This window comes from Electrophorus electricus, chromosome 12 (assembly GCF_013358815.1).
Source record: "Electrophorus electricus isolate fEleEle1 chromosome 12, fEleEle1.pri, whole genome shotgun sequence".
Taxonomy (NCBI): domain Eukaryota; kingdom Metazoa; phylum Chordata; class Actinopteri; order Gymnotiformes; family Gymnotidae; genus Electrophorus; species Electrophorus electricus.
The window spans coordinates 17664727-17676941 of record NC_049546.1 but is presented as its reverse complement, the minus strand read 5'-3'; the positions used below and the strand labels follow the sequence as shown (position 1 = coordinate 17676941).

General features: G+C 50.0%; 1 protein-coding gene across 10 annotated transcripts in view; it reads left to right on the top strand.

Moving 5' to 3' along the window:
* The window catches only part of atp11c (ATPase phospholipid transporting 11C), a 39503-nt gene that overhangs the window by 8580 nt on the left and 18708 nt on the right, over positions 1-12215 (top strand). For all 10 annotated transcript variants that reach the window (XR_004776724.1, XM_035532130.1, XM_035532131.1 and 7 more), the window contains exons 2-3: positions 8180-8299; positions 9531-9620. Coding sequence is in view for 9 of the 10 variants with exons in the window: in XM_035532130.1 (XP_035388023.1) it covers positions 8180-8299; positions 9531-9620 (210 nt within the window). In the remaining variant the exon portion in view is untranslated. The remainder of the gene's footprint in view (positions 1-8179; positions 8300-9530; positions 9621-12215) is intronic.

Genomic DNA, 12215 nt, shown 5'->3' with positions numbered 1-12215 from the left:
TGTGTGTGTGTGTGTGTGTGTGTGTGTGTGTGTGTGTGTGTGTGTGGTGTAGGCTCTCTGATCTCCAGGCGTGGGCGGTCTTTGCATGGAAGTCAGAGTTGGAAGCTGAGAGCTGGGTTACCTACGGTGACCGGGCATGACCTCTCACCACCTCCTCTCATTTGCAATGCAAAGCCGCCTCTCCTGAGATGGTTGGAAATTCCCCATGCAGCACTTGACCTTAGAAATTCGAGTTTTCACATTCAGACAGACGTGTACAAATCCGAAAAGGAACTACAGCTAGAGTGTGAGAACAGTCTGTTTATTTGTGCATCAGTGCGTATCCACCTGTTCAGAGTTCATCCTGTTTTTTTGGCTCCATTAGCCGTTACTGACTATCCTCTTTAGTGACACCATAAGGACATGAATAAGTATTTTGAAATGGAGCATTAGTTCAGCGTGATTTCACTATTACTTTGTTTTTGAAATTAATATTAGCCGTCTTGCAGTGTCACCACTGGCGAAAGCGTCTCATTGGCTGTCTAGGCTGCATCTGTTATTGGAAATGCCCTGAGCGCATGAAATCTTGGCAGGGTAGTATTTTGCATAAATCTTGCACATAACGAATCGAACGACGTGTTCGTGAAGGGAAATCAAAGCGCTGCGCGGAGTCCGATCAATCGTCCATTTAGCAATTATAGAGTAATGAAAAGTTCGGCCGGTAAATCAGCCCTCGCGCCAAAGATGGAAGACCGCAAACGCGCTCGCTTCGAGCGCGTTTCCACCCCTCGGCGATCGCGTCCTGTTCGCAGCCGCAGGGGAGCGTTTGCAGAGTCATTTAAAACGTTCATAAGTCAGATACAGCAATCCGTTTCCCCTCGGCTCACCGGCCCTCGCGCCATCAATCGCCGCGTGCAGGCTGTTCCGGCACGAGCTGAGTCCGTGTTTTGCCCTTCATTTGAATTGTTAACCAAGCCTGGTCGGGCAGCGCGTGCGGCACCAGCACCCTGCAGAACCAAGCCTTGCGGAGCACCTCGTCGTGTTCAACTTTCAGAGTAATTCACATTTGTTTACTTTTTTTTGGGGGGGGGGGGGGGGGACATGCCTGGTTTTAGAGTTGCAGACAATGCAAAAAAAAAACAACAACCCAAAACTGATGCCCTTGAATAATTCCCTGTTAACTTGTGGGAGACACTTTTCTGGCACCATCTATAACTCGAAAACTAAGCATTTGATAGAAAATGGTACAAGATCATTTCAAACTCTGCTGAATATAATGTTTTAGCGGTTTAACTCCTATACGTTTTTTTTGGGTTTTTTTTTTTTGAGACCAGAGATTCCAAATCTGGAACTCCTGGTATGAGCAAAAAGTTACTGAACCCTTTACATTTATCTGGATTTTTCAGAAACAAATAATTCAAGCAATCAAGGCTACTGGTGAAAAAGGGTGGGAATCTTTGTCACGATTAGAGGACCCATCGTTGCTCGGATCTTCAGCCAAATGCTGGAACTTCAGAATTCCTCCAGTAGAAAGGAGATGGCAGGAGACGGTGGCACGGTCAGGTTGTGGTGCAGGTTAATCGTTGCAGACGCGCAGGGTCGTCCTTCCTACATATTCCGTGTGACCTGGAGAGGATGACACCTTCACAACCCATCACAGGCCCGTGCATGTAGCAAGTTTGTGTAGCATGCAGATGGGCCAGTTTTGAACCCGAGCGCTCAGGCGCTGTGCCCCTGTGCCAGATTTCTTAAGCATTACTTCACGTGCGACGTCCTACAGGCTTTCTTCTCTAGGGTTTACGCAACCTCACGTGTACGTGCGTGTGTACGCATTTCAGAGCACGCAGGCCTACGTACGTGCGTTCCCAAAACTGTTCAGCTGATAAGACTGTTTAGAAGTGGGTGACATTTAATCTAGATATAGGATTAATTAGGTTTATGGAGACCTTGGCTTTATGGAACTGGAGGTAATTGGCTGTTCAGTCTTGGCCCCAGAGAACAGGATTAAAACCTGGACTCTATTATAGAAAATAATGTAATGAGCACATTTGTCTTGCTTTTCAATTTTGTTTGGTTCTCTTTCCTTTGCTTGTATTTCCTTTTTTTATTCAATGTTTTATTTTTGTTCTGATATGGTTGAAACACCAAGGATTATAGTGTAAAATATTAATGTTTGCACACACCACCAAACTTAAATCTTAATCAGAAAACTTGGGAAATGTTCTTTTTAACAGGAATGTGTAGTCTTAATAAAAGCTATGTGGAAGTCCCAGATGAGCTTTGGGATTGGTGAAGTTTAGCACCACTCTTTAACACTTAAAAAAAGCAGAAATTCAGATTGTCTGTGTAGGTATTGGAAAATCGCCAGTTATTCTTTTGGGCATGCACTTTGCATTCTAACAAGGCCAACGTTAACCTGTTTAGGAAGCAGTCACGGATTTAAGGTCCATGGGTCTTTTGTACTGGTGTGACTAAGGCAGGTCACGGGCCAGGGCCCGGTACTGTTCTAAGGGACCAACTTGGATCCTGAGCTCCTCCTGTGGGTATTTTAAGTCTTTCTGTAGAGAGAGGCCTGGCTGGACCCGAGACAGTGATGAATTCCAGATGTGGGAGTAATTGGTGTCACGGAGCATGTAAGGGAAATGTTCTTGGAGCGAACCGTCTGGTAGCGTACTGTTCCTTGGTTTGCCGTGCAGGCAATGAACACTGCACCAATGTGCTGCGTCCTTCTCATTGGACGGTGCCATTTAGGATTCCTGTGATGTATTGCTCTGAGCATGTGAGTAGTATAAACAACTGAAAACCATCAGGCAATTTGTCAACCCCTGCAACCCAACCCCCCCCCCCCCCAGGACAGGCATGCCAAACTCCGGGCTTGTTCGACTCGTACTGACGTGCCTTTTCACATGTGTGGTTTTGACTGTGGGTTTTGTTTTATATACAGTGCCTCCAAGTAGTATTCAACCCCCTGCAGATTTTGCAGGTTTACACATTTGGAGTTAACTTAGCATTGTGAAATTTGGACTGTAGATGCTGGACCTGGACATGTGAAATGCAGCAAAAAATAATGTTATTTCTCTGTTTTTTTTTTTTTTTTAATTTAGCAAAGTTTATCAGAAGGTCAATTATTCTTCAACCCCTCAAACCACCAGCATTGTTTGGTTCCCTCAAGTGTTAAGAAGTAACTGAGATATTAAGAACAATGAGCTTCACACGCTTGGATTAATTTTCTGTTTTTTCCTGCCTTTTCTGACTATAAAAGCCCCTCCCCAAACAAGTGAACAGCACTCATACATGGTCAGCGTGGGCAAGACTAAGGAGCATTCCAAGGCCATCAGAGACAAAATTGTGGAGGGTCACAAGGCTGGCAAGGGGTGCAAAACCCTTTCCAAGGAGTTGGGCCTACCTGCCTCCACCGTTGAGAGCATCATCCGGAAGTGGAAGGCTTATGGAGCCACTGCTAACCTTCCACAGCCTGGACAGCCTTTCAAAGTTTCCTCCCATGCTGAGGCCAGGCTTGTCTGAAGGGTCAAGGCTGACCCAAGGACAACAAGGCGGGAGCTCCGGGAAGATCTCATGGCTGTAGGGACATTGGTTTCAATAAATACCATAAGTAACATAGTCCACCACAATGGTCCCCATTCCAGGCGAGCCCGTAAGGTACCTTTTAGCTTTCAAAGCGTCATGTCGAGGCCTGTCTAAAGTTTGCTCATGATCACTTGGTGGACTCTGAGGCAGACTGGTTCAAGGTTCTCTGGTCTGATGAGACCAAGATCGAGGTCTTTGGTGCTGACCACACCCGGGGCGTTTGGCCAGAGGATGGCACTGCAAACGACCCCAAGAATACCTTCCCTACAGTCAAGCATGGTGGTGGCAACATCATGCTGTGGGGCTGCTTCTCAGCCAAGGAGCCCGGCCATCTGGTCCGCGTTCACAGGAAGATGGATAGCACAGCCTACCTGGAGATTCTGGCCAAAAACCTCCACTCCTCCATCATGGATCTTAAGATGGGTCGTCATTTCATCTTCCGACAGGACAACGACCCCAAGCACATGGCCAAGAAAACCAAGGCCTGGTTTAAGAGGGAAAAGATCAAGGTGTTACAGTGGCCTAGTCAGTCTCCTGACCTTAACCCAATTGAAAACTTGTGGAAGGAGCTCAAGATCAAAGTCCACAAGAGATGCCCAAAGAACCTAGACAACTTGGAGAAGATCTGTATGGAGGAGCGGGCCAAGATTACTCCAGAGACCTGTGCCGGCCTGATCAGGTCTTTATAAAAACCGATTAATAGCTGTAATTGCAAACAAGGGTTATTCCACAAAATATTAAACCTAGGGGTTGAATAATTGACCCAAATTTTTGTTTAAAATGTATTATAATTTAATTGAGCAACTACTTTTTGTTTGTAATATTTGGGCATCTATTAATAAATGCTACTCTTGTTCTGTGCTGAGTTTCATATTGTGCACAATATGAAACTCAGCACAGAAGCCCAGGACACGAGGCAACAGGGATAACGTCTAATGCAGGTAGCAGGCTACATGTAATGCCAGGTCTAACTGTTAAACTGGCTGGTGCCTACAGCGTCAGAGAGCATGTTAATTGGCCTACATTTTTTCTTTTATTAAACGTTGGCCTAACGGGCAGTCTGCACCTCATAATACAAGTGGAAAAACGCAAGCACTGATATCGCGGCCAGATGGATTACATCGGGTCTGTTCTGTCATCGGTAGCGTTCAGAGTGTTGCACTGAGATTAGCTGGGTGTGCGGTGAGAGCGCAGCAGCACAGCCGTCGCTGGATTACGTAGGGTCCTTAAAGCCGTATCTGGGATACGAGGGCACACTACCAGCTCGACAATACGCAGCTTCCTCAGCAGTAGATTGGGCTGACTGAGCATAACGGAGCAAAAATATCCACCTCTGAGCTCAGGAAACAGAAAATGTGCAATATATATGAATAAGCTTATCCTGATTTGTAACACTAAGCGTTCTGTTCCAGCAAATCTTAGAAATGTGCTATTTATTATTTATCTATTTAGTTTTCCCCCCTCGGTTGCGCTGCCTCGTCAACTCTGGCTTCGCTTCCTCCCAGCCGCTGGCTGCCTTCCAAACCACATCGTGGCTGGATCAGTTGTGCAATTAAAGAACTTGTCCATTATCATTTCCAAGGAAAGGGGGGGGGGTGTAACACTGGCAAACTCACTGAAACTTGTAAGCAGGGAAGGCCATCCAGAGGATAGCCCCCCCCCCCCCCCAATCCCTACCACTGCAGACCCCCTGCGGCGCAGCACAGGCTATGCCGGACGCGGGCCTGCGTCCAACCCTGTCGCTGCGCTTGCAAGCTGGTCTGCATCGCTGCTAAATACCCCCTCCTGCCCACTCTGGGCTCATGGCCATCTTTTTTCCATTCCTCAGATATCTATCTATTGGTTATGGGGACATCATTTCTTTAGAGCCTGGGCTAACATCGTAACGCCAGGATTTACTCAAGCCCCCGATGCCGTACTTTCCCTAACGCTGAGCAGCAGGGTCTCGTCTCCACCGAGCAAACCGTGTTTGCCAAACCGATCCCGCTGTCCCGCCGACGGTAATGCGTTCCCGTCCAGCAGGCAACGCGTGCGCACGTTTTGGGGGCGAGCAGTGCTCTATGACCTTTGACAATGTGGTGAATGTAATGCCGTCTGTACCCCTTTTGCCTTATGTGAGCGCCATTGTTGGGCCTCCTAACACGCACTTTGGAGAAAATGAGCATTGCAGTCATGTAGCGGCACAAAACTGAATCAGGCCCCTTCCTGACCCTCATTATATTTAACAACGAAATCCCTTTAGAAATCAATGTCCATTCAGTGCTGCTATTCTTATCGGTCGCCTCTCCCACCCTCGCCACCTTTTGCGTGATATGCACTTTCTTGATTTATTTTCTCTTTAACTATCTTGGGCTCCTCAGGGGAGTCTTCGTAAACGGCGCTTCTGGAGCAGTTGCCGCGAGTTTTGATTGATTCCGAAGCCTCCCCACCCGTTCAGCGAGCAGAGCCGTGCAACTTGCGTTACAACGGCGGTCTCACTAGAGCCGGGGGGGGGGGGGTCTAATTCTGTGGAGGGAGTTCAGCAGCGAGGCGCAGTTCATGAGCCCTCCAGCTCTCAGCACAATGCCCCGAGATCGACCGACCAGAAAGTTCTGGCTTCGAAACCGTGCTGTAAATGGCACCACCACGGCACCTCCCCGCCTCCAGCTGTCAGAACAGCAGAGTTATCAGGCTTCAAATAGGTGCCCGTTAGCCCGGTAAGTCTGATGCGTCCGGGCTGAACCCACAGCTTTGCTACCCTTCCCTGTTTTTTTTTTTTTGTTTTTTTTTTTCCTCTTTCCTCTTTCCCATTTGTCATCGTGAGGGTTGGAGCGTTGAAAGCGCTGGCCCGTTTTTCCAAAGTGTGTTTGGTTGTTGTACCTACTGTAGGGCTGGCCCAGTCTCAAAACTCCCATAACCCCGATGCTCCCGGGGGACTGCACCGTGCTCAGCAGCTAGGGCTGCACAACGGAAGAACGTTCTTGTCACCGTGAGTAATGGTCGGGGGAAGCAGAAAGTCGAAATCCTAAATATAAGTAAAATAAATACTGCATGGGTCAATAAATGAAAATACTTGAAAATGAGAAATTGGAGTGAGTTTGGCCGCGGGCGGCCGGCGGGCGCTGCTGCTCGTGAAAACCCCTGGAGTTGCACGGTGAGATGCGGGCACAAGCCGGCGTGCCTCCAGCTTTTGCTCTTGTCCCAGAGTCTGTCGTGCACTCTTCTTGAACGCACGTCCCGCTTCCTGCCACTGCAGAGGGATACGGCATCCCACACTGGCTCTTGTGCTCGGCCCAGACCAACCCCCCACCCCCCCGTCAGACCTAGGCCTCGTCCTGGTGCCCGGAGCACTCCCTCAGCAGCTGTGGCCTGCAGCGAGCCACGCTGGGCCGGGCCACCCGGAATCCCGGACCCTTTTCCAAAACGCCGGCACGATGCCACAGCACGCACTAGTGTGTCTCGAGGAGGAACAGGGAAACGGTTTTCATAATCGTGCATGTGTCTTGATGGGGTCGACGAGGTTACACCGGCAGACGGGAGCATGGACCTGTTGGAGCATGCCTGCCGTCACCACCCACCTCTGGTCTGTCTGATTATGCTTGCTGGTTGTTGTCTTCAGTGAAACCGTGGTGTGTGTGTGTGTAAGTGAGGGTGAGGAATGTGGATGGGGGGGGGGGGGGGTGCACAGTGTCCCGTACTCACAACAAACCATCATCCAGCCAGTCCACTGCCTTAGCTTGAGAGGAAGAAAGATCTTGCTAGGATTTAGCTTCCTGCTCTTCCGGCATTATCTGTGAGCCATGGTTTCTTTCCCTCTCTCTCTCTCTCTCTCTCTCTCAATACTCCTGTTAGTTACTAGAGTTTTCTGAAACCTGCAGAGTCTGCAGTGGACTGCTTTGTCCAGTGACCCTGACGGTGTGTGCGCAAACACTGACACACTGATGCGAAGAAACAGGAGAGCGTTTCTTCTAGATGGGAGGAGCCCTAAGTTTTCTCTTTATGCTTCTCTTAAGGTTTTAAAAAAAAAACATCTGACCATCCCAGTGCTTGAATAGGTTGTGCTGACGCAGCACTTATGGCACGCGAGATCTTCCTGGCCGACCTTTGACACACTTCAGTATGTTAAGAAGCAGGAAATATGCTACAAAATGTTCCACAAGGCTTCGTGGGATACTTGTGCCTGTTCAGAACAGTTGTCCCAAAAAGCCCCAATCTTTTGTGCAGGAAGTCTTCTTTCTTTTTCTTTTTTTTCTTTCTTGACCAGCATGGATCTGTCCTTTTATGCTTCGAAAACAGCCAAGCGCCACAGAAGAGCTGCTTCACACGGCATCGCTGCTGTTTACTCGGCTACGCGTTCCGTGTTGGACTCGAGTTCACATGTTCCCCTGGCTTTGTTCCTAGCGCCTTCTTGTGTATTTTTCTTGCCGGGGTGTCTGCTCCTACCTCCAGCCCTTACATGGTGCGTGAGGTGCTTTTGCTGCTAAATCGGTCTTCCATTTGCTTAAGTGCCTGAGCTTGACACGAGGCAGACCTGACGGGTCTAAACGCCCGGCCACCCCCGCATGCTTAAATAGAGTGTACTTTAATTGATTTCTTCCCCCTCTCTCTCTCTCTCTTTCTCTTCCTCTGGCAGTTTGGCGGCGATGAGAAGAGAGTGGACAGCAGGACCATCTACGTAGGGAACCGGCCTTGTCCTGCCACCGAGACATTCATCCCTCCCAAGTTCTGTGACAACAGGATAGTGTCTTCCAAGGCAAGTCCCCACACTGGCCTCGTTCGTGATCGAACCGCAGCTGTGTTGGTGCAGAGCAAAGATAAGGGCAGTCCACAGCAAACAGGACTTTGGTTATAGGCTTTGAAATAACTAATAGCTCGGGTTGGCTCCTTTTTAAAATAAAATTTTGTTTTAAAATAAAGCGGTGTTGAGTGTGGGCCATGCGGGGGCGCGCGAGGCCGAGTGAGCAGGGTGCATGTCTGGCACGCCTTCCACAGCAGGCCTCCTGAAGCAGCACCTGTTTCTCCAGGTGAAGAGATTCCCCTGCACTGGCAGTCAGACTGGGGGTCTCTCTCTCTCTGTGTGTGTCTGAAAGAGAGAGATGGGGAAAGACAGGAAAAAAAACAGGAAGAAGCTGATTATTTCTGGAGCATCGTCATCCGGCCGCGGAGTCGTCTGATGCGTCCTGCTCTGGCGTGACCATGTAAACATGCCTGAGCTGTCCGCTGTGGCGGTCACCCTTTCCTGTGCGTCCGGCTTCCGCAAACCGTCTCCTTCCTTTTCGTCCGTCTTCCCGTCCCCTTCGGCCTGACAGGCTGCCGTTCTTCCGCGGAAAGCCTCGACCTGTCCCCCTACACCGCTGCTCCCGCGCAGGCTCCATGAACCACTTCCCAGGGCGGCATCGGCCCGTCTCTGGGGGTCTGCCACCTTCCGGTGTGCCCTCCTCTTAGCCCCGCCTACAACGCAGTACTGTATTTTAAGCTCCACCCTTTCATCTGCTGGGGGCGGCGCCAGCTGTTGGCGACCTTGCCTGGATTTTTTTTTTCCTTATCCCGAGTATTAGCCTTTAAAGAGAAGGCGCAGGGAGAGGGAGAGAAGTAGGGAGCCGTCGTCCATTGGATAAGGTAATAGGCTCTCCTTTCAGGGCTAGGCGAATTAAGGAGATAAGTCCCTAATCCAAATCAATGGCCTGCCTGCTGCTTCGCCAGAGGGCCTCCCTCCCCGCTCTCCACGCCGCTCCGAGCTCAGCTGCACCAGCTCGCCTGTGGGCGGGGGGGGGAGCTGTGGTGGTCTAATCCTGCGCGTGGCTGCTGGTCTGGCCCGAGGTCTTCCCGAGGCCCACGCGCCGGGCCGCACCCTCAGAGCCGAAGAGCCGCTCGCCTTGTTCTATTAATAAAAGCGCCTCGTGGGCAAGCACTTGGCCTCGCGCTGTGTTGGTCCCGGGACGGTGTTGAAGTCTAATAATTGTATCCCTGTTTTGCTTCCACAGTACACGATATGGAACTTTCTGCCAAAGAACCTGTTCGAACAGTTCCGAAGAATCGCCAATTTCTACTTCCTCATTATATTCCTGGTGCAGGTAAGGCTTTCTGTGGTGCGTGCGTGCGTCTTTTATGCTGCAGCTCACTGCCTCCTGGGTCGGCCCGCTGGCCTCCCTACACATGCAGGTTTTGGGACACACAGGCATTTGACCAACTGAACGTGTGTCCCATGCTGTTGTAATCAGGCGGTGGGAATGCCACTCTGTGTTTACAGATGTTTGCTGTGCAGGCAAGTTTGTTTTGCCGTACATGACTTTAACATGCATGTTCACCTTGTGTGCTTGCGTGACAGTGGTGGCGTGTGCGCATTTGGGTGAGCGAGTGAGAAGGAGAAAAAAACTCTTCTATGGCATGCTGGTGTTTGTCAGCTGCTTCCATGTGGCTAGTGCGTGTTTCCCAGAACTTTGTCCCTCTAGGGAGACACGCTCCAGACCTCCCCACATAGTGGGCTAATATATCAGCATGAGCGAGACACAACACGCTCACACGCGCTCGCATGCACGTGCCCAGAACGTCACTCAAGTACCACAATCATCACAGACACCAGAAATAGAATCACAGTCCTTATGGGGCTCCATGCAAATGTTTCCATAGAGATCACAATTCTGCCTGTCTCACTCACCCTCCCTCACTCCCCCTCGCTCACCCTCCCTGCCCCCCCCTCACTCGTTGTCATCATCCCTCACCCTCCGTCTCTCTCTCTCTCTCTCTCTCTCTCTCTCTCTCTCTCAATCCCTCCCTTTCTCCTTTCCCTCTGTCAACCTCTCTCTATCTCTCTGGCTCTTTCTCTCTGCATCTGTCATTCCACCCCTTTCCTCCCTGCTCTTTGCCCCGTTTGCCCATTTTTAAATCCCCACACCCCCCCACCACGGACAGCCCTGAAACACGCCACCACAGACGTCAGCATCCAGGGAGTCCTCTGTAGTTCTGGAGAACTGCAAATAGACACTAGCTGATAAAAAAAAAAAAAAAAAAAAAAAAAAAAAAAACCGCTCTGCTAAAAATAGCCACGCATGCCTTTGCTGGAAGCTGATGGGAATAGCGCAGTGGGTGGGGGGGGGGGGGGGGATTGGAGCAGGGAGGAGAGGAGACCTTTACCATGAACACTCTGACACAGATCCTGCCGGAATGTTCCAAAAACCCGCCCGTGTGTGTGTGTGTGTGTGTGTGTGTGTGTGTGTGTGTGTGTGTGGGCATAGCCAATCAAAATTGATTTCTATCAGTTAAAATGGATTTATGTAGCGCTTTTTTTGGAATAGCCATTGTAAAAAAGAAACTCTTCAGATGTCCTGGTGCCAGTGATGACGAAATGCTCCCTAAGAGCACGAAGAAGAAAATTTAAGAGTTATCAGGACCCTGAGGGGGAACATGACCTCCTCTGGTGGATACAGGACAGCTCAGCTAGAACAGAAATCACCCCAGTGAAGCCAGCAAGGCAGGGATTGAGCAGAGACAGTTAAAGCACCTAACACACAACACGTAATATATGAACGTGAGTGGCCTGTGTGTGTGCACGCGTGTGAGACTGTGCTCAGCAGTGGCGCAGTGAATGGGCACCTGTTCAAGAGAACCACCGGTCAGCTGGAGAAAGGCTGGCCACACCCTGGGCACGCGGCCGCACACGGACCGGATTTGTGCCATGTTTTATGTAACGGGTCAGTGGGTGACGACAGTGGTCATCTTGGCAGCTCAGGGACAGTAGCCTTCATGTTGTTTCTCTGTTCAGTACGCTGTGCACTAATGTATCTGTGAGTTGCTTTCAGTTCGTATTTTCTGTTTTGTTTTTTTGAGAATGTAGCATGTGGAATTTTGAAGATGTTCGCACCATGTTCTAAATCATTACAGGCGTGTGAAATTGATGGTCTTAAGACTGCAAGTGAGTAGGGCTACACTCTGACCTCAGCTTGGACAGAGGGCGTGTCAGGCACCCAGGTGGATTGTGGTTGTTGAGGAGCTAAAGGTCACCCCCACGCTGCAACCACAGAGAATGTGAACATTCCTTCTCCTGCTCTGGACCTGCCCTCCGCACCACTTTTTACCTCTTTATACGTTCAAACGTGTAAAGGTTAATGGAGCATTTACCTGTCTAGCACCATGACAGAGTTCGTTGAGGAATTTGTCCTGTTGGCCGGTGCAGTCACATGGGCTCTGATGTGATCTGGCAACCCGCAGGACGTTGGCCGATGGTGAAGGGGCGGGGCCTGTGTGGGCCCCACGTGAGCGAGTCACTCCTCGGAGCCACACGCTGCAGTCTCATCGAAGAGCATGTTCCGGCACTCAGAACAATGCTTAATGCAGTGAAAACCGCAGCAGTTCTCTGTTCAATCAGCATTACAGATCCACACCAGAGCAAAGGGGATTCCTTTGAAGACAAAAGCTTCATAGACCCAAAAGGGGTGTGAACGCAGGCTGGGTCCCACCGCAAAGCAGCTCGCCCCTCTCACACTGCATACCGTGCTCGCAAAGTGGCTCGCTTCAGCATTCCGATGGCATGTGGGATTTTTATACGTGACTCGCATATGTGTAGTCCAACCATACGTTTGTAAAAGCTTGTTCGCTTCTTCGTCTGCGTGTTCATGTGTTGTGGGGAAGTCTGTTTCAGGCAACGCAGACATCAGGAGTGATTTTGCCTG